The sequence below is a fragment of the Gekko japonicus genome, unplaced genomic scaffold (assembly GCF_001447785.1).
Source record: "Gekko japonicus isolate JY-2015 unplaced genomic scaffold, Gekko_japonicus_V1.1 scaffold1876, whole genome shotgun sequence".
Lineage (NCBI taxonomy): Eukaryota > Metazoa > Chordata > Lepidosauria > Squamata > Gekkonidae > Gekko > Gekko japonicus.
In genome coordinates this window covers 181,618-209,069 of record NW_015169836.1, presented here as the reverse complement: position 1 = coordinate 209,069, position 27,452 = coordinate 181,618, and the positions used below count along the sequence as shown (strand labels likewise).

At 45.7% G+C, this 27,452-nt stretch overlaps 1 protein-coding gene across 1 annotated transcript in view; it reads left to right on the top strand.

Annotated features, from left to right (window-relative positions):
• XPR1 (xenotropic and polytropic retrovirus receptor 1) overlaps window positions 1–19,221 on the top strand; it is a 137,767-nt gene extending 118,546 nt beyond the window's left edge. The window contains 4 exon segments of the mRNA XM_015417299.1: window positions 9,456–9,622; window positions 15,017–15,156; window positions 17,033–17,254; window positions 18,994–19,221. Of these exon segments, the coding sequence (XP_015272785.1) occupies window positions 9,456–9,622; window positions 15,017–15,156; window positions 17,033–17,254; window positions 18,994–19,054 (590 nt within the window). The 3' untranslated portion in view covers window positions 19,055–19,221.
• Window positions 19,222–27,452: the final 8,231 nt, after the last annotated feature.

The window sequence follows — 27,452 nt, the reverse complement described above, 5'->3', positions numbered from 1 at the left end:
GCATTCATGTGGCCGCAAGTCGTGTCGGGGGACCCCTAGCCCAACCCCTGCCCCAGTTACAATTATCGTGCCATCTGGCTCAAAGTTTCTGTGAAATCTGTGCCCAGTATGAGCCCAGTATGAGTTTTGTTTTTATGCTGTACCAGTGACAGCAATGACAAGTTCTTGAAATAGGCAAGAAAGGTAAAGAAAATCTCATTTCGTTTCACCCACCACTGATGAAGGGTGGCAGGTGTTTAAGCACACCAGCTTGTCCTCAATCTGTCATATATGTTTTTAGCTTCCTAATGGCTTCATTACATGAACGTCCACTAGCAGAAGCTGCGTTTGTTTGAGGTGCACACAGATGTAAGCATAACCATACGCAGCAGGTACCTTTTGTTGTGTGTGGATATTAGAGGCACATGGCGCTTGGGGGCTGTGGGTAGAATACCAATGCCCTGATTTTCCAGCCTTCCAAACATGACTGAAGAGGACTGCTAGGAGTCACCGGTGGAGATTGAGATATAATTGCTTGCCTAAAGCAACAGCATCTTTCTGTTACACCCACTGAATACTGATGAGGAAACAGAATGGGGAAGGAAGGTATCAAAGAGAATCCCAGAATCGGGTGAGGCAGGAGGCCAGTGGCACCACTGCGGGCAGACAGTTTTAGGGTGCAAGACCAGCAGGTGTGCTTGGGTTTGGGGAAGATTTGTAGTGAAACCTTGACATATAAATGTCGAATTACTGAGGTGTGTAAACAGCCAGAGGGCATAGCCCAGCCCAACCGCTGTGGGAAAGAATCCTGGCCCAGGGGGGACAGAGGCAGAAATAATCTGCTTCCGCAAGTGAATACTTTCTGGCTTGAGCGATAATGCGGCGCAAGGAGGTAATAGAGTTCTCTGTGTCGCTGACGCCATTTCTTACAATCACTCTTTTGACAGCCCTTTTTGAAAATATTGTAAACCTACCTGGAGATGGCCTTTGAAGTATGATTGGGTTTTTTTTTCCGCTCTAGTGTTTTTTACTGCCCTTCCCATTAAGAATATTTCTGCAGCTCTGAGGCTGCTCTGTATGCCAAAGTTCTTGTCAGTACAACAGCAGGTTTCGTGACTCTAAGTTACAGACACGCTCTTTGGGCCCTTGAGGGAAATAACCATGAACGTCACACCAATCAATGTGTGTGTGTGTGTAATATAGAAGAAGATGGTGGTGCCATCAGGTCGCAGCCAGCTCATGGCAGCACCAACCGTGGGGTGTTAAGAAGGCATCTTTTTAAAAAATAGATCATACAACGAATCCTTGTGCAGCTGCAGGCAACTCCCAGCAGCTCTGTGTGTTGTGTTATCCAAAGTCTCATAGCCAGGGGTCATTTCCTGCAGGACAGTGCAGCCATGAGCCACATTGAGCTTTATTTTATTTTTATTTGTATTTTTCATATGTGAATGTGTGTGTGAGTGGGTGTGTACCTGGAAGTCATAGTGACCTCTGGTGACTGACGGTGTGTGCACCTGGAAGTCATGGTGACCTCTGGTGACTGACCCCTATTCGGGGTCTGGAGGACATTCAGAGAAGTGGCTGAATAAATCCTGCCCCTGTCCTCTCAACTGCTGGCATTCCTTGGAGGTCTCCCATCCAAGTTCTTGCCAGAGTCAGCCCTGCTTAGCTTCCGTGATCTGATGAGATCCGGCTTGCTTGGCCCGTCGAGGTCAAGGCGAGCCACATGGAGCTTTAGAGCACTTTGGAAAGTGACTTCCCTGAGCATTCATGTGGCCGCAAGTCGTGTCGGGGGACCCCTAGCCCAACCCCTGCCCCAGTTACAATTATCGTGCCATCTGGCTCAAAGTTTCTGTGAAATCTGTGCCCAGTATGAGCCCAGTATGAGTTTTGTTTTTATGCTGTACCAGTGACAGCAATGACAAGTTCTTGAAATAGGCAAGAAAGGTAAAGAAAATCTCGTTTCGTTTCACCCACCACTGATGAAGGGTGGCAGGTGTTTAAGCACACCAGCTTGTCCTCAATCTGTTATATATGTTTTTAGCTTCCTAATGGCTTCATTACATGAACGTCCACTAGCAGAAGCTGCATTTGTTTGAGGTGCACACAGATGTGAGCATAACCATACGCAGCAGGTACCTGTTGTTGTGTGTGGATATTAGAGGCACATGGCGCTTGGGGGCTGTGGGTAGAATACCAATGCCCTGATTTTCCAGCCTTCCAAACATGACTGAAGAGGACTGCTAGGAGTCACCGGTGGAGATTGAGATATGTGGCACCACTGCGGGCAGACGGTTTTAGGGTGCAAGACCAGCAGGTGTGCTTGGGTTTGGGGAAGATTTGTAGTGAAACCTTGACATATAAATGTCGAATTACTGAGGTGTGTAAACAGCCAGAGGGCATAGCCCAGCCCAACCGCTGTGGGAAAGAATCCTGGCCCAGGGGGGACAGAGGCAGAAATAATCTGCTTCCGCAAGTGAATACTTTCTGGCTTGAGCGATAATGCGGCGCAAGGAGGTAATAGAGTTCTCTGTGTCGCTGACGCCATTTCTTACAATCACTCTTTTGACAGCCCTTTTTGAAAATATTGTAAACCTACCTGGAGATGGCCTTTGAAGTATGATTGGGTTTTTTTTTCCGCTCTAGTGTTTTTTACTGCCCTTCCCATTAAGAATATTTCTGCAGCTCTGAGGCTGCTCTGTATGCCAAAGTTCTTGTCAGTACAACAGCAGGTTTCGTGACTCTAAGTTACAGACACGCTCTTTGGGCCCTTGAGGGAAATAACCATGAACGTCACACCAATCAATGTGTGTGTGTGTGTAATATAGAAGAAGATGGTGGTGCCATCAGGTCGCAGCCAGCTCATGGCAGCACCAACCGTGGGGTGTTAAGAAGGCATCTTTTTAAAAAATAGATCATACAACGAATCCTTGTGCAGCTGCAGGCAACTCCCAGCAGCTCTGTGTGTTGTGTTATCCAAAGTCTCATAGCCAGGGGTCATTTCCTGCAGGAGCACACAGGAGCGGAGCTCTGGCAGTAAAGAGCCCAGGGGGTGGGCACATGCAACAAGCCCCACCCCTTGCTCCCAGCAGCCCTCAGTCAGAGCAAGAAGCAGCCAGGTACGTTGCAGAGCTCCCCCCGCCCCCCTGGTCCAAAACGGTCCAGTGGCACCTTTAAGACCAAGTTTTATTCAGGTACAAGCTCTCCCTCCTCTGCGAGGGCAGATCTTCACGTTCCCCCCCCTCCCCAATAGCTAGCAATCCAAAGCAGCCCAGTGGAGTTTGAGTGGTAGGTGTTGCCTTCTGACACACTTCCGGTGATGTCAGGGGGTGTGGTATATGCAAATAAGTTAAACTAATGCATTATGCTAATGAGCTCCTGCACCTCTTTTTCTACAAAATGACCCCTGCTCCTAGGAAAGTGTGGTAAATGCCCAACTAGTTTGCGCAGGCTTTTCTCTGGATATCAGGAAACCATACGATACCCTAAGTTCAAGCCACATACATTGGTACTGCAGTCACAGACGGTAACAGCCAGGTGTGTGTGCACCTGGGGCATGATGGATTTCCCGTGGCACGTCAAACAGTGCGGTGGCGCCGGCAGTTTAGTCCAGCATAAGTTTTTGTGAGTAGGAGCTTATCTAGTTGATTCATGATTTAGTGTGCATTCAAGGAGAGGTGAGCTCTGTCTCACGGAAGCTGCTGCTGGAATAACTCTTGTTAATCTTAAGGTGCCACTGAGTCCTGTTTTATTTCGCTGGTGGTAAATTAACCCCATCCGGAAAGATCACCTTGGCACATTGTAGCAACTCTGCACATGATGGCCTTCCTGCACTTCCAGTTTTAACAGTAAAATACGGTAACAGAAAAATGGGAAGATCCCACGTAGCTTTTCACCATTATTGCTTTCTGTTTCCCCAAAATACCAGGAAGAATGTAGGATAGTGTGTGAGGGTGGTGGTTGTGGGTGCACAGAAATCTGGCAATAGGAAATCAATTAAAGATGCAGTTAGTGCTCCTTTTGTCTCATTGCACCATCCTTTTCTCATTATGAATTAATTTACAGGCAACCTGCGGCTGTTTTCTCTAGGAACTGCTTTGATTAGAGGTTGGTTCGTCCCTACAGTCACATTCACAGGAAGATAAACACTAACTTCTGTAGTAGTTCAGGATGACATAGCTCATCTCTTCATATTCACGTATGTTTTAAGAATAAAAATACATGATACCCCCCCCCAATAATACTCCATTCAAGAAGATGTGTTGTAGATATTCCAGGATTTTGTCTTTCTTGCAAACCAACTGCCTATACTTTCTTTGCTACCCCCTGGGAAAAGGAACAGTTTGCCGCAATCCAGTAACGTTAACACCGAAAGCTATCTCAAGAAATAGAGTGTGCCTCCTAAAGAGGAGCCTCTGTTTAGAGTGGTAGACTTGGAGGGTGTCTTAGAGGACATCTAGTCCAACCCCTTTCTCAGTGCAGAAATACACATCTATAGCATCTCCAACAGGCTCTACATGAGGACATCCAGTGAGAGTTCACCACTTCCTGAGGCAGTCTGTTTCACAGTTCCTACTGTTAGAAACTTTCTTCCAGTATTTAGCCAAAATCTATTTTCTTGTTGTTTCCCACTCACGTTTCATTCCTCGATTTAACCCTGTCACTGCCAACGGGTCTTAAGATAAAGAGCCTTGAGGACTTAAAGTACCTTTCTAAATGTGAAATTATAGCTCATGTGAACATGGCGGTTTTCAGACTCTGACCCATGAATTTGGCAAATGCCAGCTTGGGTGGGGCATGTGTGGAACAATGGGAACATGCCATACAAGGTATGGGTGTGTGGGTGTAATGTAAACATATGACAAAACAGGTTTCAAAGTCTTAACATTTAAAGTCTTTTAAACCTTCCTGTTTTGTTATTGCTTAATTGCAGATTTTGGATCCCATCCCACTGAAAATCCCCACTGATGGAAGGATTTCTGTTTAGCAGAGCATGACTTTCTCATTTCTCCCGTCCTGCTGCTATCCAAAATGTCCCCTCCTAAATTTTACCTCTGTGGGTGGGGGGACCCCTCCCCAGAATAGCTTGGAAGGAAAGTCAGAGGTCTGCAGCCTGGGGAGGGGTCACTGAACCTCATCCCTTTCATCTTTGGACATCTTAGGTGGGATTCAGCCTACTACAATTTAGTGTGCAACTGCATCTTTACAGAATCCAGAACCTACTTGTTGGTTCTGGTGTTCAGTTGCTTTTACTCTTAGATTTATGTATATTATATATAAATCAGAGGGAAAGTTCACATAAAACTGTATATATTTATGTATGAAATGTGTATCCTGCACTCCTTGTCCAGGGCAGGTTCTCAGGTTGGCTGAGTGTGTGGGTGCACCTGTGCAATAACTAGATTACTATGCCTTTTCTCCAAAGGCCCTGCTGGCAATGAGAGACTGCTAGAAGGCATGACCCTTAGCCTGCTGTCTGGAAAATAAGATTGGCAGGTGATAAACTACAAGCTATTTAACAGAGGAAAGGGGATTAACAAAAGTTAAACAAATAAAAATAAACCCCACGTCTAATAAGACAACAAATGGTCTTTGAAATCCTTTTAATAACAAACCTTTAATAAACACAATAGAGAAGGAGATTCCTCAGCTATGTACAGGGCAAACTTGATTACAAATGCAAATATTGCCTTTGTCCCTTTTGATTCACAGAATTAGCTGACGGTTCAGTTGTCCTGATGAAGAGTTCTGTAGAATTTTGATTTACTCATTGGGCGTGTCTCATAATCTGAGCCTAAAACACTCACAGTTCTACTGCAGGCCCTGTGTCACATTTGAGAGGAGAAGGGTTTGAACAGTGTCTTGTTTATGGTCATCTGAGTATCAGCAAGCTCTAGTTGGGAAATCAGTGCCATCCTACTAAGCTTCTTAAAAAGGTAAAGGTTTCCCTTGCTCGAAAGCTAGTCGAATCCGACTCTAGGGGGCAGTGCTCAGCTCCGTTTCCAAGCCGAAGAGCCAGCGCTGTCTGAAGACATTTCTGTGGTCATGTGGCCGGCATGACTAGATGCCAAGGTGCACAGGACGCTGTTACCTTCCCACCAAAGCGGTACCTATTTATCTACTTGAAATTTCTTGCTTTCGAACTGCTAGGTTGGCAGGAGCTGGGGCCAGAGACGGGATCTCACTTTGTCACGTGGCGCTGGGGTCTTGGACTGCCAAGCTACCAACCTTCTGGTCTGCAGTTCAGTGTCTTAACCTCTAAGCCAAGCTTCTTACTGTCCTTTTAAATGAATGTTACAGATAAACTGTTGTTGTCAACTCTTGTGGAAAGGAAAAGAGGCAATGCGGACCACTGACGTTTATTGGGTGATCCAAGTGGTAATGAAGACCATAATGTTTGGGAAGCCATGCATCTCCACCAGAGTGCTGTGCTGTGGCACTGTGATTGTAAACCCTTTTGTAATAAATGGCCAATTAATGCAGACTTTGGATACGTACAGCTGGCCTTACATGTGGCTGCCTGGCACTCTTTTGTTTTCCCACCCAGCAAACATTGGGCACATTGAAAGGGGTTAAATGGGTCTATTTCCAGTAATGCGATTAAAGGTATTTTGAAGCTTGTTGCTAGAAATGTGCATTTAACTTCCTCATGAGTGCCAAGCGTCATGAGGGAAGTACAATCAGTTTTATACATGCAAATTTACTGTGGTATGTGTTTTCTGGGGTTGCAGTGGTAAAGATGGTTGGTAAGTCATCTTTGTTGTACCCAGGAGCATCCCCAAATTATAGACCATTGAAGTGTGTGATTCTATTATTACTTATATACATTACATTTTAATCCCTCCTGTTCCACGCAGTCTGGGTGGCTCGGGTATTTGACTGTTCATTCAGCATGCAAAACGTTTGTATAATAGAGACAGTGCGGTTGAAGCAGCAGTGAACCTGAGCAGGTTCCCTTGAGAGGCAGCTTTAAAAAAAAAACCCACTAAATAATTAATTCAAGGTGTAAGGGCAATTCAAGGGGTAAGGGCAAACAGGGCTGCCTGACCTATGTTTCTACACTCCGCTAAATTCTGTGTTGGCCCTCGTTATGACTTCACCAGATCTGACCGACTTTCTTCGCCCGTTCATGTTCTGCCCCATCCTTTAGAAGTGCTGTGTTTGTCCTACCTTGGAACCAGTTTTAAGCAGGGGTCGTTTCGTAGAAAAAGAGCTAGGGGAACTCATTAGCATAACTCATTAGCATATGCCACACCCCCTGCCATCTCCGGAAGTGTGTCATAAGGCCACACCCCCTGCCATCACCGGAAATGTGTCATAAGGCCACACCCCCTGCCATCACCGGAAGTGTGTCATGAGGCCACACCCCCTGCCATCACCGGGAGTGTGTCATAAGGCCACACCCACCACTCAGATAGTCTTAGTCTTAAAGGTTAGTCTTAAAGGTGCTATTTGTTAGTCTTAAAGGTGCTATTTGAGCTCTTGGACTATTTTGCAGCAACAGACTAACACAGCTACCTCGGGGAAGCTCCTGGATGGGGCTGGGAGTCCTTGCGGAGGCCACGTGGAGTGGCCTCGGCCAGGCAGAGGGGGAGGACGCCAACTTACCCTCCTGCTTCTTCCTCCTTCTGCAACAGAATGAGGCTGGAAGCAGGGGGCGGCCGGGGGCTTTGTCGTGTGCCCCGCCCCCGCCCCTCACCCGGGGGAACAGCGATCCCCCCCAAATCGACCTCTGGTTTTAAGTCACATCATCTGAGGGCCCGTTCCTCTTCGTTTGGGTCAGGGGCTCGGGTGCCTTCACCGGCCGTGGCCCTAAACGAGGGCGTGTAGTGCTCTCTGCCGAGGGAGTCTTGAGGTTCTTCAAAAACAGTCGTGAAGAGATGGGAGTGAAAGTCAGGCTTGGATGCAAATTGAAACTGGAGGCAGGGTAAGCCTCGTTTTTGTGGGAGGGCGTCTGTGCCTGTCCTCCATTTTAAGCACAGCTGCTGACCAGACACATGTCAGACTCCCATCTGGTGAAGAGGGCTCTCATCACTGAGAGCGGCTGCCGTAAATAAGTCTGCTACTGTCTTTTAATTTGCCACAAGGTTCTTTGTTGCATTTTTGTTCTTTCTTAGAGCAGCAGGTTGTCTGTCTGTCTCTTTTTTAAAAAATCCATGTATTCAGGCAGAAAATCCGTGTGCAGTCCAACCTAGATCCACGCGTGTTCTGGGTCGCTACCCTTCATAACCCACCTGTATCGCACTAGAATTGCATAGTGGGGCATGCTTCATTACATGTCTTCCACTGAACATAGCATCTACATTTTCCTCCATACCCAGCCATTCACTTCCACCTACTGGACAAAATTAGAATGACAGCATTTTGTGAAGATTTAACAACAAAAATTATATGTGTGTGTGCAATGTGTTTTCTGTCAACTCCTGCAAGATAGACTGTATTATTGTCTCTATACGGCAGACCAGTATGACCCTCTTTTCTGTGGTGGCACCTTCCTGAGGCCTTCACCCCCGGCATTGGCTCCCCTGGCACCACGCTTATTAAGCTCTAAGCTCTGATTTACCCAGGCCAGGTGTTTTGTGGTGTGGGTGTGACTGAAGGGGGTAGTCTGTCTAAGAACCTCATGCCCTGTCCTTCCACCTCTGGGGAACTGTTCATTTCTAGGTAGGTTTTAGCTGCTTTTAGGAGCGTTCTTTTCTTTTTTGCTGCTGCAGCTGTTTTACTTAATTACTTTACCTGTTACTTTTATTGTTTGTTGATTATTTTCTCTGATGCTTCTATTAGTTTTAAGTTAATGGTATGTATTCTGGCAATGGCAAGCCACCTCCGAATGTCCCTTGTCTTGAAAAACTTACAGGATCATCATACTTCAGCTGCGACTTGACAGCAAAAAAACAAAAAAAGTAAAATCCTGATGCCTGGGGGAGGTAACAAATATTTTAAATAAACGGACGATGCCCCTTATTAAGTTTCAAACTCATACCTTTTGAGATGTTTTTGCACATGTGAATAACGGGTGTGTGTGGATTTTGTGAAAATTGCTCTTAAGATCCGTATCTTTGTAAAACGTACAGTACTTTATTTCATCCCAGCCTTCCTCTCAGAAGGTCAGGAAAGCACACATTAGTTTCTTCGTTTTATGGTAACACCCCTGCGAGGTAGGCTAAGAGAGGGCATGGATGGCTCAATGTCTTCTAAGTGAACTGCCTGGCTGAATGGGGATTTTAACTGAGTCATTGTCTGATGTTCCAGCCACTATACCACACCACATTGGCTTTAAAACTCACAATGTTGTGGTTTAAATGTTCATAATGTACATGTTCCTCATGTAAAATGTCACTGGCATGTCTGCCAAAATGAATCCTTTGCATCCATAGTTTTGTCCACTCCATTTGAAAGTGTGGAGGTTTATGCAAAGTTGTTCGGTTTTACACAGCATTGTGCAATTTTACATGCTGTTGCCTTCTTTCTTGCAGATCAAAAACACATTGACCACCGAGTGTTCTTCTACCTGTGGATCGTCTTCTATTTTATAAGCTCCTGCTACACTCTTATCTGGGATTTGAAGATGGACTGGGGTCTCTTTGACAAGAATGCTGGTGAAAACACCTTCTTGCGGGAGGAGATTGTCTATCCACAAAAAGTGTGTATGCAGATTGTTTTTACTAATATGCTTGAAAGTTCTTGAGAAGGTGGATTGTGGGAACTCGACTGTATCACCAAGATATTTTTTGTGGTCTGGGCATCTGTTTAAGTCAAAGAGTCCAATCTGTGCTTTACAGAATGAAGCCTGATTGATATATGAAGGAAAATGAGGTGGTGGTGGAATGCTGAGGTAGTAAAATGGAGAGCACTACCTCAGGCTGCAGAAACTTTCCCCTTGATTAAAAATTCCCTGCAAAACAAAATTTAAAAACCCAAGGCCAAACAGCACAGCAAATTGGAGTGGGCGTGGGTGAGATAGGAGTTTTATTCCTGTTGTTTCTCTTTACCAGGAATTTCTTCATTGAATCCAACGCCTGCAGTCTGAGGTACCACCTCAGCATTCTCCCACCTCAGTTTCTGGCATGTGTAAAAACCAAGCCTTGAATAAGGTGAAATAAAATGGCTTTCTCCTTGGGAGCTTGCATGATACTATGGGGTTAATAATAACAACAGGCCAGGAAGTGGGAGTGGAATGAAAGAAGAAATTTGTTTTCAGCCCATGAATGGGCTGAAACCATTTTCACTGCCCAGAAAGAAGGAACCATGAGCAGACTTTGTTGTGAAGATCACAGCTGGCTTATGGGTTAATACAGGGAGAAAGCATCTGTGAGTTATGAGGCCCCCAGTTTGTGAAGAGTTTTATTTTTATTTCTTTATTTGTTTGTTTGTTGGCTTACTCTGGGATTTTTACCCCGCCCTCTCCGCAAAGCGGGCTCAGGGCGGCTTACAAGGGGCAAAGACCATATAAAACAGGATAAAAGCAATAAAAACATTAGTAACAATTAGTCAATTAGGTAATTAGAATTAGGTAATTAGAATCATTACCTTAAACTGAACCTAGAAACAAAAGAGCAGCCAGAAAAGGTATTTCAGAACCAGAGTAAGATGTACAAATCAGCTTGGTCCAGGCAAAACGCAGGCTGCCGTGCTTTGCGTTAAATGTTTCTGAGTTGTCTTCAAGGACATCCTCACATAGAGTGTCTTATAGCAATCAAGTCAGCCACATAGATCGACATAGGGAGAGTAGCGGAGTCCAGAAGGGGTGGAATGTTCTCCTTCCCAGATGTAACTGGAAAACGGCACTCTTTGATATAGAGGCACCCTGTTTTTCCATCTGTAAGTCAGGCCCTGAGGAAAAACAAATCAGGTGTCTATTGAATTTGATAAAAAATAGACTCACCCCCATTGAAGGCAGGCAAAACAAACGCCAGTTAACTGAAGAACAGCTTCATCTTCATTTAGCTTCATCTGTTATTCCTTAGCTATTTGACCATAACAATTGGAATATGGCTCAAAAAAAATTAAACATGTCTGTCTTGCTTTGGTTCTTTAAAAAAGTTATAAACAGTTCACAATTGACAGCAACAATAATCAAGGTAAAGAGAGTACCAGTATGACATACCTTATGGTGGTTGTTCCATACAAATTAACAGAGTAAGCCAATTTAGGTCTAAATCACTATCAACTTCTTTTTTTATAGAGAGCTGAAAGTTTAACATATAAATAAAATTCTTTTACTTTTCTCCCAAATTCCCAGCTCGTTGGAATCTTCTGTTGCTTCCATACCTTAGCAAAAGTTAATCTAGCAGCAGAAATGGTGTACAGAGCCAAGTACCCAGAGCTTTCTTGGGATTAGAGCTATATAATTTAACAAATATATTTCTGGCTTAATTCTAACAGTTCGTCTTTGTGGTTTCTGTACAGTCCCACACGGGATTGCACTTGCGCAGGCCAGCTGCTGCGGGGATTTCTTCTACAAAGCTCTCTAGAAAGTTCTTTTGGGTTGGATCCTCCTTGCTTTGGGCTGTCCCTCTTTCCCCCCTGGTGCTTTGTTTCCTGCCACGGAGGATCAGGAGTCTTTGCGCGCTTCTGTTTTTCTCACAGGTTTTTGTAGTGCCTTTTTTCTTCTGTCTACTTTTTGATCTTTGCTCCTTTGATTAGTTCATAAAAAGGGGAATAAGAATCAAGACTTTGTTACTTCGCTGTGGCTCTGTCTAAGAAATGTGCTGAGTGTGGCCTAAAAATGGCTCAGTTGGATGACCATGACTGCTGTCTCTAATGTTCAGGTGAGGCCCACAACGTCTCTGCTTGTCTGATTTGCAAGCAGATCACCCCAAAAGCCCGATTGGATAGGACCTCTAGACTGAAAGCCGCCATTTGGGAGAAGGCTTTAGCGGCTCCTGGCAAAGATCAGACCCCTTCCAAGGAGTTGGAACTGGACCACGGTGCCTGCGCCCCTCCCCCCCTTTGGGGCCAGTGCCATTGGGATCTGTATTGGAACTGGGCCCACTATTGGCTCCAAAGAAATCCTCAGTATCTCAGTCGGACTTCCCACTCTTCCTCCACATGACTGGGACTGGATCCATCCCCTACATGGCGGCCCTGATCTCTAAGAAATCCCTTAAGGGCGTGATTAACTTACACACATGCACACCACCCTTCCCTGTTCCCCAGTGGAGCCTTTCTTTGTTGCTCTCTGCCTTAATGCTTAAGCCCTTTGAGCCCCTTGCCACAGGTCGTATGCCTATAAGTGGTCCAGGTTCCTGACTTCTTGGTTCGTGTCAACCGTCACCAACTTCTGTGGACCCCCACCACATTTTCGACTTCCTCCTGTCTTTGTCAGATTCTGGACTGTCATATACTAGCAGCCATTTTGGCTTACCACAATCCCATTGATGGATTTTCCGTGTGAGACCTTCTCCATTTGCATCCTCCGATAGATTTCCATCTCCACTCAGAAATTTTCTTGCTGGACTTCATAGTGGAGATGTCAATGCCAAATGGTACCGATGCGGAGATTGGCCCCTCGATGCTGGCGGATTGTCAGTACCGAACGCCTCCCAACACCAGGGTGAAGGAGACTGTCAGCATCGAGTCGCCATTGAACTCGATGGTTGCAGTTCACTCCTGGGTGCTGGAGATGGCAGCGAACACCGTTTGTGTGCCCGTTTCTTCTTTTTGGCTTTTTTAGCGGGCAGCTCAGAGTCTGCTCTAGCAGCCACCTCCGCGGTAAGGCTTTTGGCCGGGGTAGGAGCCAGAGCGAAGCTTACCGAAGGCGTCCGTTCCTTTGTCAGAGAACTAGGCGGCAGCAAGGCTTCAGGAGCTGCAAGGGTCTTCTCCCACAAGGCAGCTTTGAGGCAGGCTGTCCTTCCTTCTCGTGCCCAAGGATTTAGAGCCTTACAGGCCTTGCACGTCGACATATTGTGGGCTTCTCCAAGGCACAGAAGGCAGGAAGAATGTTCATCGGACTGTGCCATCTTCGCCTCACAGTCAGTGCATTTTTTAAACACCACCACGTTTTGTTTGTCTGAGGCCATAATTTTACCTCCGAAGAAGCGCAGCTCGCTGACACAAGTCCTCTCAGAGTGGCAGCAAACAGAGAACTGAGGGAAGAGTGTTGGCTCCTCCCAGGTCACGTGATTTTGGGGCAGGAAGTTGCTGGTCTGGGTAGGAGCCAAGCACTCTTGGGAAGAATTTTTTTTCTAAAATAAGCTTGCTAGTTCCTCCCGGTGGCTGGTCTGGGACTGCACAGAAGCCACGAAGGTGAACAAAGTTTACAGGTAAGTGCAACCCCTGTTTTCTAGTGCATTTCCATTCCACCATATGTGTATGAAGTCATCATTTTGTTCCCCACAATACCAACATACATCACTAACTCCTTGGTACATTCTAGCAGGTGAGAGGTAGGTTTGATGGAGCATTTTTATAGTGTTCTTTCTTAAACAAAGACCAATAGAACAAAGTTTGAGTCCAGTGGCGCCTTTAAAACCAGCAACAAAGTTTTATGCCGTGTATGAGCTTTCGTGTGCACGTGCATTTCCTCAGATACAATGAAATGGAACCTACCAGTCCATACGTATAGGAAGAGGTTGAGCAATAAATCTGCATAAAACATAGTGGAGATATTTATCAGAATCAGGAATAACAACTTAGTTTATCTGGTTACCATCTCTCCGTATATATAATTGTGTTTTGATCATGGACTCTCCTGACCATTCCGCAAGCTCCCAAATCAGTTGGCTCCCTGATCTGTCACTCAGAGGGTCTCCCTATCCACTGGCTGTGTTGCCTGAGTCCTGCCTCCAACATTCTAAACAGTTTGCTGTTCGTCTCTCCCCCATAGCCAGTCAGAACACAGAGGTCATTTTGCATATGTGGCCTAACAGGCCTTTGCCTCTAACATTCTAAACAGTTTGCTGTTGCTGTTGGGAGTCACTGAATGTGTCCTGAGGTAAAATACATATCCCAGTCTCCATGTGGGGCCTGGAGATCTCCCAGAAATCACCGCGTTCCCCAGCCACAGCACATCATTTCCCCTATAGAAAATTTCCCAGCTATTACAACTGATGTCCAGATGACCAAGATCAGTTCTCCTGGAAACAACGCCTGCTTTGGGCAGTGGACTCTAGGCATTATACCCTGCTGAGGTCCCTCCCCACCCCAAACCCTGCCCTCCCCAGGCTCTACCCCATAAATCTAAAGGTCCCTTTCCCCACCCCAAACCCTTCCCTCCCCAGGCTCTACCCCTCAAATCTACAGGTATTTCCCAACCCAGAGTTGGGAACCCTGTAACTGACTATGGAATCGCTTTCCAGACCCTTGGAACCCAGAAGACATGGCATAGGAGGAAGTGGTTTTCTACCTTAGCTGCCACTGCATAGCCCCAAATCAACCTAAGTCAGGGGTGGAGGGGAACCATAGCTGTTACCATGAGGCTGTCCTCCCATACTACCCACTTGGGGCAGCAAAATGACTTGAGACAGCCCTGCCTTATAGCTAAGCAGAAGGAAATAAACATGGCTTGCCTCCCTCTATTTTCCCCTTCCCTCTGCTGCCCCACTAGCCACAGTTGGGACACTCACCTGGAGCTTCCTTCTAGAGCTCGTTGTATTTCTTCCCGCAACAGCCTACGATGTTTTAACAGATGCAAAAACCAAACAAAGATAACAAGTCCACATGGTCATCTGTTTGGATTCAGTTCCCTGGGAAAACACAGAGAGGCAATTAGATATATCAGACTTGAAGAGTGATGTGTAAATGTATCCTCCTTAATTGTGGAACAGTAAGATCAAATAAACAATACCCTGCTCTTACGCTACATTCGTCTCCTCTCAAGCATGGAGGGTAACAAATGGGAGGTGGGGTGACCCCATATAGACTGCTTCAGACCAACACGGCTGCCCACCTGCATCTAAAGACCAATAGAGAAAGACATAACCCCCCCCCCTCCCCTTTGCTTTATGGCTTTATTTGGGACTGGGGCTTCTGAGTTAATTGGGAGAAGCCTTTTCTCGGTATAACTATTTGTCTTGTCTGCTTGCTGTTTCCTCAGGCCTACTACTACTGTGCCATTGTTGAGGATGTGATCCTGCGTTTCACATGGACTATCCAGGTCTCCATTAACACTATGGAGATCTCCCCCCATGCCTCAGACATCATGACCACTGTTTTTGCACCACTTGAGGTTTTCAGGTAAGACACGCTGGCTAAATTGGTGATTTAGAGTGATTAACAAATGGAATTCACTGCCTTTGCAGACGGTCCAGTGTGGCATGTTACCCCCCCACAAGGGTCACACAGTGACCACCTTAATTCCAGTGTGGCCCCAATGCACTCCCTGAGCTAGCATCGTTAGCACCTGGTATTTCAGCTGAACATTCTGCCCAGCCTTATAAAAGCAAAAGACTCACCTTGTTGAGATTCAGACAAGAGGCAACTGGGTGTATCTGAGAGCTAGAAGTCAGAGGGGACTTTGGGCAGTGGTGTGAGTCTTTCTTGAATTGCATTGGGCAGAGGGGTCTCATGAGCAGTGGTGTGAGTCTTTCTTGAATTGCATGAGCTTGCCCTTCTCTCTGGTTCCAGAACATGCCTATGCTGCCTTTTTTGAAATCCAGGCATACTTTCTTTTGTTGCCCAGTCACATCTCAAATGTGCCAGAGTGTTGGAAATCCAGGAGTCTCAGTCCTACAGTCAGAGGACAGTACGTATGTCAAAAGATGAGTTTGCACACTTCTTATTCCAGTTTCAGACTTAGTGCTTCTCTAGTGCAAATCACACTCAAACCAGTTCTGTGTAATAACTTGCAGTAGGGTGGCACTGTTGTTCGTTTTGTCTTTCACGGAGCATGTATCAGCTCATTCTCACAGTGATCCAGTGAGGCAGCAGATTAGGTCAGGAGACATTGACTTGACAAGGACCACCCAGCAAGCTTTATACCTCAGTGAAGATTTGAATCTGGGTTTCGCACTCCCCCCCAAAACAACTATGCTTCTCTTGATTCATGACACTGGCCCCGATCACACGCAGAATTTGCCACAGGGTACTCACAAATGATGGAGCTGCGGTGGCTCAAGTGGTTAAGACGCTGAACTGCAGGCTGTAGAAGGTCAGGAGTTCAGGAGTTCAAGACCCGGGTGCCGCATGATGGGGTGAGCTCCCGTCTCTAGTTCCAGCTCCTGCCAACCTAGCAGTTCGAAAGCAAGAGATTGCAAGTAGATAAATAGGTACCACTTCGGTGGGATGGTAACAGCGTTCCGTGAGCCTTGGTGTTTAGTCATGCCGGCCACATGACCACGGAAATGTCTTCGGACAACGCTGGCTCTTCGGCTTTGAAACGGAGATGAGCACCACAACCCTAGAGTCGGATTCGACTGGCTTTCGAGCAAGGGAACCTTTACCTTTACTCACAAATGCCGCCCGTATTTTACTGGCGCAATCAGACGGACACATCTGGCCAGTGTCCCGCACCCATCAACAACCCGTAGCAGTCAGCCAAAGAAGCGGAGTTTTAAAGTACCCGGGGAAATCCACTGTCAACTGGTTGCGACGGGCTGTAGCCGGACGCTCTCCGTGTGATCGCTGCAGCGTGCCCCTCTCGCGTCCCTGCTTCCTGGTTGGAGCATGCCGGAAACGCCTGCCCATGGAAATAACGCCGTCGCGTCTGAACGCGTTGGGTCATATCAAATTGCGACAGCACAAATCGCCACGCCTCCCCCACCCCCGCGTTTTCCGGCATGTGTGACCGGGACCACTGGAAGTCTTCTGTTCCCCCCCCCCAACATCTGACATGCTAAAGTGTTGCTTTTAGAAAGAGCAGGATAAATACAACCCAGAGATCCATCCATTAGCCGGGAAGCAATGCAGCAGCCTCACCTGCCTTTGCTCGCCAACAGAGGAGGAGGCAGACTTTTATCCCACTGATGGCTTTCTTGTTTTGGTTGCCCTAATCTATGTAGCTTCTGGTTTGCAACAGGCCACGAAGAGGCCTTTATGCTTCCAGCATGAGTTTGTGTCTTGACCGTAATTGTTCTCTTCCCCCCCACGCCCCCTGCCCTCTTCCTCCTTTAAGGCGGTTTGTCTGGAATTTCTTCCGCTTGGAGAACGAGCACCTGAACAACTGTGGCGAGTTCCGTGCCGTCCGGGACATTTCAGTGGCGCCGCTGAATGCAGACGATCAGACTCTGCTCGAACAGATGATGGACCAGGAGGATGGTGTCCGAAACCGCCAGAAAAACCGGGCGTGGAAGCGTAGCCAGAGCGTGTCCTTGCATCGACCCCATCTTGCTTCACAGTACGTCTTCACTGCTCCGTAGTCTCCCTTGATTCCCTTTCTTGCACTAAGAGTCCCATCTGGAAAAACGTGAAGTGTATAAATAAGGCAAGGCTGGGGGAGCTGTTACTTGTATGCAACTTTACACCGTGTCTAGCTTACCTAGGGCTTAAAGGAAGGTGACTGTATTCCCTCCCACAGAGCCATATAGTGGAAGAAGAAGCGGACGTTAACACAGAAAGCTTAGCAATCCAGTGAGTGTGTACAAAGCTAGCGTTATTTCAGGGACACCTGCCTACACTGAGAAAAGCAAATATATATGTTCAGGGCAGACAGGAGATCTTTGTCAGTCGAAAGCAAAATCCAAATAAGAAAAAAAATCTACATATTTCCTTTTATTAGGGCCAAACAAAATTACGCAAAACAAAGACAGTGTAGATTTATTAACTTCTTGCTCCCAGAAAGCCAGGGATGCTGTCTAAGGCAGCACCATTTTAAGTCTGCCTGCTTACTTAGGCTTGCGCACAGAATGCTGATGAGATCGCGTCTTAAGATCACCTCACACATCTGCTCCCCACCCAGCCCCCTTTTCTATTATTTGTTTTTTTGTAACATACAGCCTGCATGGGTTTGGGGGTTTGGGGGTATTTTTGTATTTTGTGTGGGTGTGGGTGTGTGTCCGTGGGTGTGAGTGTGAGTGTGCGTGCACCTGGAAGTCATGGTGACCTCTGGGGACTGACCCCTACTGGGGGCCTGGAGGACATTCAGAGAGGTGGCTGAGTGAAGCCTGCCCCCGCCTCCCGCTTCTGGTATTCCTTGGAGGTCTCCCATCCAATTACTTGCCAGGGTCGACCCTGCTTCGCTTCCGCGATCTGATGAGATCGGGCCTGCCTGGGCTGTCCAGGTCAGGGCAAAAGTTTGCATGTTCTTTTGTGTCATTCTGATTGGAACCCATAAGGGAGAGCAGAGAGTTGTGAGGAGTGTTCACTTATATACTAGGTCACTTCTGGCAATGAAATATTTAGCACCTTTAATAGATTTTTTTTAATTGAACGAGGACTAGTCACTGTACTTTTTAAATGAAAGGTAGAATTCTTTGCATACAGTGTATACAGTGTATCAGAAACCATTTCCCCCCCCCTGTGTGAGAGTGCCATATAACTAACATCATTTGGTGATTCCAAGGAAGTCAGGCAAGATAAAAATGTTTAAAGGAAATAAATACATAAATGTACCTCCGGAGTGTGCCGCAGGACAGTTTGCTGGACCCACGTACCTGAAGACAGACTGACCCTCCAGGCGTGTGAGCTGAGAAGATGCGCACCTGCTTCTCCACGGCCTTGCAATCTCTGCGCTGTGGGAGGTGTGTGAGATTAGGGCATGTATCAGGCACAACAAGGTGCGAAGTAGTGCGAGCTTTTGAACGCCAAGGCTGGACATGGTCAGTTTGTTTGTACTTGACAAATGATCTGTGACCCTCAAAAGCGTTGGAATGCCCAGTCGAAATGGTTGATGTTGTGAGCTTTCTCCACTGTAGCCGCTACTCATCAGAGGGAGCTGTTAATCTGCTTTGTTGGTTCCACACTGTAAGCTGTAAACCGCCCTGAGCCGGCCTTGCTGGGAGGGCGGGATAAAAATCTAATGAAATAAAATAAATAAATGAATGAAGAGTACAGCAGAGAGAGCAGATCTTTTGCACTGCTGGCACATCGCAACGGTCTCTCTCATTGCCTTTCTTTGTTAATGTTGTGTTTCTCCAGGTCCAAGGCTCGAGACACCAAGGTGTTAATAGAAGACACAGACGACGAGGCAAACACATGAAGCGCCTGCGGAGTCTAGTTCCACATCCCTTGTTCTCTCTTGCTTTACTACCCTCCCCCTCAACCAATCCAACCTCTGGTACAGTTCCAGCAGAATACAGGAGAAAAATCTGAACACACTTTCTGAGCTCTTCCGGACCGGATCCTATGGACTCCAACAAGCTCACTGTGTTTTCTTTTATTTTTCTTCTGGTTTTTCATTTGATTTCTTGGTTGTTGTTGTTAGGTTTTTTTCTTTTCCCAATTTAAAAAAGAAACCCTTCGTTTTTGCCAATCAGAGGGACATTTAAGGAAGGGACTGTCTTAAGGATTGTTTACAATCTCAACAAAGGACAAATCATCTGGATGAAGAACAAGCGTCGTTGTCGTCGTCAGGACTCCCTAATGGGACTCTGCCGAGAACTTGACTCGGTCTCTGCTCAGTCCAGTTTTGACTGGTTGAAACTGGACCTGCATTTTTAACTCTGGCTCGTTCTCTCTCTCTCTTCTCTTCTCTTTCTCTCTCTCTCTCTCTGTTTCATTTTTTTTTTTTTGGATGGTTTCCTTCATATCTGGCACTCGCTGCACTTGCCGGAAAAGTGCACTTAGAGCAGTACCTTCATTCACGAAGCTACTTTTTAATTTGATGTAAACTTTCTTAAATAACTTTTTTTTGGGGGGGGGATACGACGTTATTTGTTGCGCATAGTTTTCGCCATTATTTATGACAGTTAACAACCAATTCAAGAAAGGTTTTGAAGTCCTGTGCAATGAAGGTGGTAACTCTCTAGAGACCAGACAAGGGGTGGGTGGATGGGGTGGGGGAGGAGATGTAGATCCTGCGTCGGCTCTTGTGAGGTCGAGCCCTTTAAAATACTTCTTGGATGAGAGGACTTGCACTGGTTTGACCTGGGATGTTATTTTCTTTTCTTTTTTTAAGCCAAAGTTTCTCTGATGGGTTTTACTTGCTGCTGCTGCTGCTGCTGCTGGTCCTCCAGGAAACCCCCCCCCCCGGGCACTTTGTGTATTTTTTAGCCAGATCATACTTGTCTGTCTCTTTTCCTCTCTCTCTTTTTTTGTAAAGTGGCTGTGCAGAAACAATACCAATGACCTTTTTAGATTCCTGGCTTAGAAAGGTTAGTTACGGCTAAAGTCCTGTGCAGTCCTCCAAAATAAAAAACAGAGCCTTAGTTTGATCAGTCGAGAATGGCTTTCATTCTAGTGAGCCGAGTCTCCATCCCGTGTGTTTTCTGTGGTGAGCCTAGTGCATGGTTCCCTTCCCTTCAGCTAGGTCATCGGTGGAAGAGCGGAAGAGCGTGGGAGGGAGGGAGGGAGTGGGCTGGGCTGCCTGGCCTTGGGGGGCGTTAGGCGATGTGTACAGGGGGTTAGGCAGACCCCGCCAGAGTTTGTCCCTTAGATACTTTAGACATTGGGAAGTGTCCGCAAGACCGAGGAAGTTGGTATTGCAACAGAAAGGGCTTTTTAACTGCTTTTTTTTTAAAGAAAAAAACAAAAACAAAGAAAAACTCTTTTGCCTGGACTTTGGCAAAGACTTGTCTGACAATCACTGGCCAAGGACATCCTCAGGTTAGCTTTTGTTTAATTTTTTTTTTTAACCTGTCTCCCCACATCCCCTCCCACCCCCCATCCCAAACCCTGATTTTCCAGTTCAGTGCTAGGCCTGTCTTTTACGAGCACGATAGCTGAGACTTCTAACTGGTAGGCAACGGCTGTACAGTTTTAGCAAATTCAGTAGGAAAAAGAAAAGTGGCACTTAAAAAAAAATCCCCCGAGCCTGTAGGATAGAACAGCAGCATGAATGTCGAAGGTGCCCGTACCTCCCTGCCCCCCACTCACCCTGCCTAGTCGCAAGCCTGCGTTGTGTCTGCTAAGCGTTCGTGCTTAACGTTAGCCAATGAAATCTTTTTTGTGCTCTGTTACACAGTCTGTGTGTGTGTGTGTGAAGTTAACACCATAAACAGGGGCGAACTGCTTTAGGTTTCCTTAACTCCGTCTCTAATCCAGGATTTGCTTTTGCAGCAAGGACTGCGGTGTGTCTTTTTAAAAAAAGGCTTTTTAGCAGGTTTCAGTTTGTTGCTGGTTCCTTTCTCTCAAGGAGCCCTTTTGGGTGCACCATCAGAGGCGCCCTTTTAAACAAGGAGGACTCTTCTTCCCCTTGTTCTCGTAATAGGTTCCCTACTTGATTAGTTATTTCCCACCTGACTTCCCAGGCCATTCACAAGATTTATTCTATGGTGTGTGTGTGTGTGTGTGTGTGTGTGTACATATTTTATTCAACAATATGCATTATTTGCCTCTAGCCCAGAGGAACTGAAGAAGATCTACCTTATTTTATTCTAAACAAAAGCAAAAGAATGCAAAGTGGAAGAGTGACTGCAGGCTGAGACCCCTTCTTAGGCAAGAGAGTCAGAAAGTGGATCTTGGGCTCACTTGTAATGTGTTATAGTCTGTCAGGAGGCTGTACCCTGCTGTTATGTCACTCTGCTCCAACCACTAAGATTTTAACACTGTGGAAAGATAATGGCATGTTATCGATTATTGGGAGTTAATGAGGTATGTCCTTTCTGTCCAGAGCCACTTAGTATTCCTAAGCCAGGCTTTTTCCAATTTCTAAATAACAGACTGATTGAGAATCCTGCATATCCGTCCGTCTTGGATATCCTTGCATACCCCTCCTTACTTGATTCCACCAAAGCGGTGCATTTTTTGCTTGGACAAGAACAGATGTACCTGCGTCACAATGTCTGCAACGAAGAGACATTTTCAGGGGGAGAGTTGCTCTGTTTCCCATTCTTAGGTTCTGAGATCTTGTTTTTTAACTCATGAACTTGCAAGTTGTTTACCAGGAGCTTTCTGGCTGGTAATGAATTGATAGTTGCCCATGACTTCTGATGAATAAACAGCATCCACCTGTAAATTTAATAAGATGGTGTGAAAGGAACATCGACTTCACCATGTGATGCTGATCAGTCGAATCATTTGTCACCTGCAACTTCTTCTAGCCCGAATTATTCAGCGTTGGTTATTCTCATTTAATTGTTACAAAAGAATGACCCAGAATTAGGATCGACCAGAGGGATAGTAGGAAATCCTGCCATCCACAGAATTCAGGTAGAATAAAGAGAAAGGATTAAGACTGGAGATAAAGTTGAAAATGGCATGTGAGGTGTTAGCACTGTCTCTCAGTGCGCCTGAGGGTTTTTTCATCCTGTACTGGTTCCTGCCGTCCCTTCTGGTCAACAGGTTTCAAAGTGCTACAGAAACCGTGTTCATTTGGGGGCAGTAATGAGAGAATTACACACCATGTACTGAGTAATGAGAGAATTACACAACAAGGCCTGTTTCGTTACATCATGACCGCATTGTAAAAAGCTACTGTCTGGCTCCAATCCATGTGATTCATTTTATACCAGTGGATACGCTGCTAGGTTCAGACACTGTGTCTCAGGACAATCTAACTGGCTGCACATCACCTGCATTTCCAGTTAAGAAGACTGTCCTGCATTCTGTGACGTTGACCAGAGTTCTAGAACATAATAAGAAGTCCCCAAATCACTGTCAACAAGTTGTTGTGGAAGATCTTCTGGAACGCCCCAAACGTTGGGAGTCAGCTTATCTCCTATCAATAAGTTGCTCTGCAATATTGAGTACTCTCTTGGCTTGAGAGCCAATGTAGACATTCAGAAGAATGGGAATTACCGTGTTCAGAGATTCCTACTTCCCATATGTTTTGGCTGAAATCAGGATTTGCAGGTTTCACCAAAGTAGAGTTTTTCTGTGATCCAGAGTTCCACGCAAGTACCCTGTTTGCACTGATGATGAGCGTATCGGATTTAGAGGTTCAGGGACAAGTTGCTCTAACTTTTCAGGGCTGTTTCTTTAATGGTGTACATTTTCTGTGCTGTATCACTGCTCCGGTTTTAAGCAAGGTGGTTTGGGAAGCTGATGGTTAGTGCAGAAAGGGAGTCCACCATGTAGTGATCACTGTTTCTTAACACCAAGAAAAGACCATGTTTTCTGCCATGTTTTCAGGGTACACTATGGGAAAATTACAGCCAGAATACTGCACCATTCTCCCAAAGTGAAAACCAGGGAAAATGCCATCTTGTTGCTGGAGACAGCCGTAGTTTGTTACTTATATGTACACGTACCCCAGTTTCACATTTGGCATGTAAGGTTTTGCGGTTTTTTATATTGTTTCAAAAACATGCAAAATCTGCTTGCCCCACAGGTGACAGAAAAATAATGTGCATGGTCCAAGGAAACTACTACTTTCAACTCATTTAGGAACGGCTGGCCTGGATCCCAAACGAGCAAGGGTTTCTGCCATGCAGCACGACTTTCTATCCTCTCACTGCAGCCCCATTCCTGCGGCCCCCCCCCCACGTGCTGTCTCCCAGGAACAGCATTTCAGGCTGCAGGGGAAGGCAGGAAGCCACACTCCCCTGGGGAGAATCCTTCCAAGTCAAGCGATCCAAGACAAATCTGTTGCCAGCCTTTGTTTCAGCAGACTCTCCTACTTTGTTCTTTCCAGTTGTCTCTTAACGTAATTAAAAGATTGTTCTTTAATTGGATGAAATGGACCTCCAAGGTGGCTATCGGGGAGAAATCTGTGGGTTTGTTTTTTTCCCGCTTCCATGACACCTGAATAGGAGGATTTGTCTCCTGTCACCAGAGAGAAGCATCCTGGGCAAGAAGGCGCAGCGACACCTCACTGTTTTGGTTTCTTATCAACCATAACTCCGATCATACGGTAAAGAGAACTTTTTGAAAGAAAGGATTTTCTTCTTCTAGAGAACCTTTTTCTAGAAAGAAACAGTAGTTTTCAGATTGCTGCTGCAAGTTCAGATCCTGCATTCTGGAGCAATTGCATGGTTGTGGGCCGGCAAGGCCTTGTTACCATCCTTGTTGCATACTCCCGTTTTGAATCAGTCCAGGATTATCTTTGACAGTGATAATCAAACCCAGGGGTGGGGGTGGGGGGCAGCCATCAGCTTTGTCTAGATCAGTCGTGTTTGGAAATTTACTAGAAGGCCTTGAGTTTCCTTGTAAAATTAGGAGACCTTCAAGGAGAGAATAAGCATTGGCAGACACAACTCTGTGACAGAGAACTTGTCCACTGTTACTAAACATCTGCAATGCACAGCTATATGGGACAATTGGAAGTGTGTATGCAGAGCAACAATGAGGCCCAGCAGGCCTCGATATTCCGTGTGTACTGACAATGCACCCGCAAATCCTCTGCAAAATGCAAGGGTTCTTTAATTATAGGTTTGTGTGATTGGTAGAAAGTTTGGTAGCCATCGATCAAGATCTCCCCCAGCCTCTTCAAAAGATCCACGTTATTCAATTTCAGTATCAATGTGTGTGTTTTTTCCTCCCATAAAAGCAGTTACCAGTGAGGTTCAAGAGGGGTAGATATGTTTGTTCCAAGTCCTTCTGTGTGACAGTCACCCAAGAGCAATGAAGAAGAAAGCCAAAAATATCCAACTGGGACTCATCCAAGGAATGAATTGAAATACCTGGTTTTAGACCTTCCTGACTGCTTCTCTCATTGTACTTGTAGCTGGCTATACTTTGTGGTTTTTTGCAATCCCTGGTATTTAAGTCACTGAATTAGAATCGGGGCACTTTGACTATCTGGCTTTGCCTCCCCAGATAAGGCGGAGCTGATTTTTCTGGGGCCAAGGCCGTCATTTACAGAAATGCAACAGTACAGGAGACTGCATCTGAGCCTGGCATCCTTTTGCTTCCCTATTGGCAGCTCAGGGGGAAAGCATCTTGCAAATTATTGACAGAATGATTGACTGAAAGTGATACTGAACAGGGCGAGGAGATCCTGTTTGGATCTAGAGGAGAGGAGTCATTTATTCATGCTAATTCCTTCTCCAGCACCTTTATACCATTTCTTGGATTAGAATTCACCCTGGCAGTGTGACTTGGCTAAGGTGACAGGTCCAAAGAAACGACTCTCCACAGAAATTTGGGCATCTGCGTAACAAAAACGAACCATTTAAAAATTGTTTTATTACTGGAACGAGGAGGGGGGGGTAATTACAGGGTTTACAATTAATGAAATCACTCCTCTCTTGAGCGGTGGATATAAAGCTGAAAGGTGAGCTTTTTTGCTGCTCCAGACCATAAGCCTTTCCTCCCCAGCCTGTTTGGTGGTCTGCTTTGTGTAGATTCTTCTGGTGCTTGGAGACAACGAGGACCCTTTTCTCTTTTTCATACACACCCCTGCCCTGCTGCTATCTTGACTCATTCCCATCCCTACCCATCCTTCCAGTGTTGGTCTCCATGATGAGTATATACTATAAAGCCCTGAGCTGTAGGTGTCAAAAGTAACTATGGAATGTGATTTTTGTCCTCTTGTGGGTGCTTTATTCTCTCTCTCTCTTTTCTTTTCTTCCTTTCTCTATCCCCTTCTCCACTCTTCTTTTGGCTCAGTGGAAAAGGTGAGGACAAAGACCTGCCGCTTGCTTGGAGTCATGATAATGTTACCCGTGACTGCGCTTTTAGCTGTCCTCCTCCTCCTTTCCCCTTCTCTCCCCCACCCCCTCCAATGGATATAAGATTTTCTGAAGTGTGGAATTACCTTTCTTGATAAGTAGGTTAAAAAAATGCACAACGTGGTACTGTTTCATAGTTCCTAGATGGTTGTATTTAAAAAAAGTTAATGTGGTTTCTGTGTTTTTAAAAGGAAAAAAAAGTGATTGGTTTATTAATCTGTCCTTTTTCATTATTACAAGCTTTGTTTTCCAATGACTTCCTGTCTGTTTCCGTGTTCTGGGTGCTGCGTCTGTCTCCCTGCCATGCTGCCTTTGCATGGGTTTTCCTTCAGTGCGCAAACATTGAACACAAACCACTTAGATTACTCAATTTACTCAAATGGGTTTTGCACAACTGCACAGTTCTCCAGTTTCAGTGGTTTTGCAAAGAAGAAATTCTTGCCATTAAGGGACTTGTATCAGAGGAAGCATGGCCAGTAATTTCTGTTGATTTCCCATTCAAACTGCAGGGGCCCACCCCCACCCCCCAATCCTCAAGAGCAACTTTTTGTGTCGCATGGAAAGCTGCTGAAGATGGGGTACTGGGAACCAAAGATTGAAAGACATAGCTATTCCTGGCCTCCTGCACACATAATACATTTTCATGCTTTCCACCTGTTAGAACTGCCACAAAATCCCACCTATTGTTGTAGGAGTTGCAGTTTCTAGGGCCGTTGGGAATTTAAATCCAATCACTTCTTCATTGGTTACCCCTAAGGAGAGCATGCCTGAACTTGTGAGCTGTGGATGCAACAAATAAGGTTTTGGAAATTCGCTAGTAGTATACAATCGTTAGTCAGGGAACCCTGATTGGATTTGGGTTTAGGAAATCCAGCATTGCTGCTATATTGCTTGTAAAATGTCCCTTAGCCCTGGTAGATCCAGTTTGAGGAGGGTGAGGCAGAACATCATTTCCATGACGTTCCTATTTTGTTCAAGTGATCCTTTACGCATGAAAAAGGAATGGAAACAACGGTCTTGGCATGAAATGGGCCCTGGAGGTAAACCACGAGTTGGGGGAACAGAAATTCATGTTGGGCCTTATTGATTTTCTTTTAACAAAACAAAAGTTTGGGTGATAGCTGCTGTTGGTCTTCCAGGGCAATTTGTTGGCCACTGCAAAACTGAATGCTGAACTTGATGGACCACTGGTCAGGTCCAGCAGAGCACCTCTAGATGCCCCTCCCAGATTTGCTCATGTGAAAATGCAAAAGGCGTAGCAGAATTGACATCTATTCCAAGAGCATCTAAATATCACCCAATGCACGCTCTCCAATCTTCACCCCTTCTACAAGGAGAGAGGACCATTGGAGGTTCTACATAGTTGTGGTGTTTGTGGAGAAACAGATGTCATTCAGTCTAATGCACAGAAGCAAAAACATCCTAGTCTCCTTAATCAAGACTATAAGATCTTTGCTAAAATCTTGGCAAACAGAGTAAAGAAAATCATACCTAATATAATAAAAGAAGATCAATATGGGTTTATTAAGGATAGGAATATTGCTCACCCGATTAGGAACATAATAAACGTACTACAACATGGCCAACAAAAAAAATTAGCCCTCCCAAAACTGGATGTCTATAAAGCTTTCGATACCCTCTCTCAGGAATTTTTGTGGCAGGTTATGAGGAAGTACGAGATGGGAGATAATTTTATAAAAGCAATTCAGGAAATATATAGAGACAGGAAAGCAGTGGTTAAGGTTAATAACGACAAATCACAAACATTTCAGATTCAGAGAGGAGTTCGACAGGGCTGCCCACTTTCACCGCTTCTATTCACCATAGCAATAGAACAGCTAGCTGAAAGGATAAGAAACAGTGTAAGGATAAATGGTTTCAAAGTAA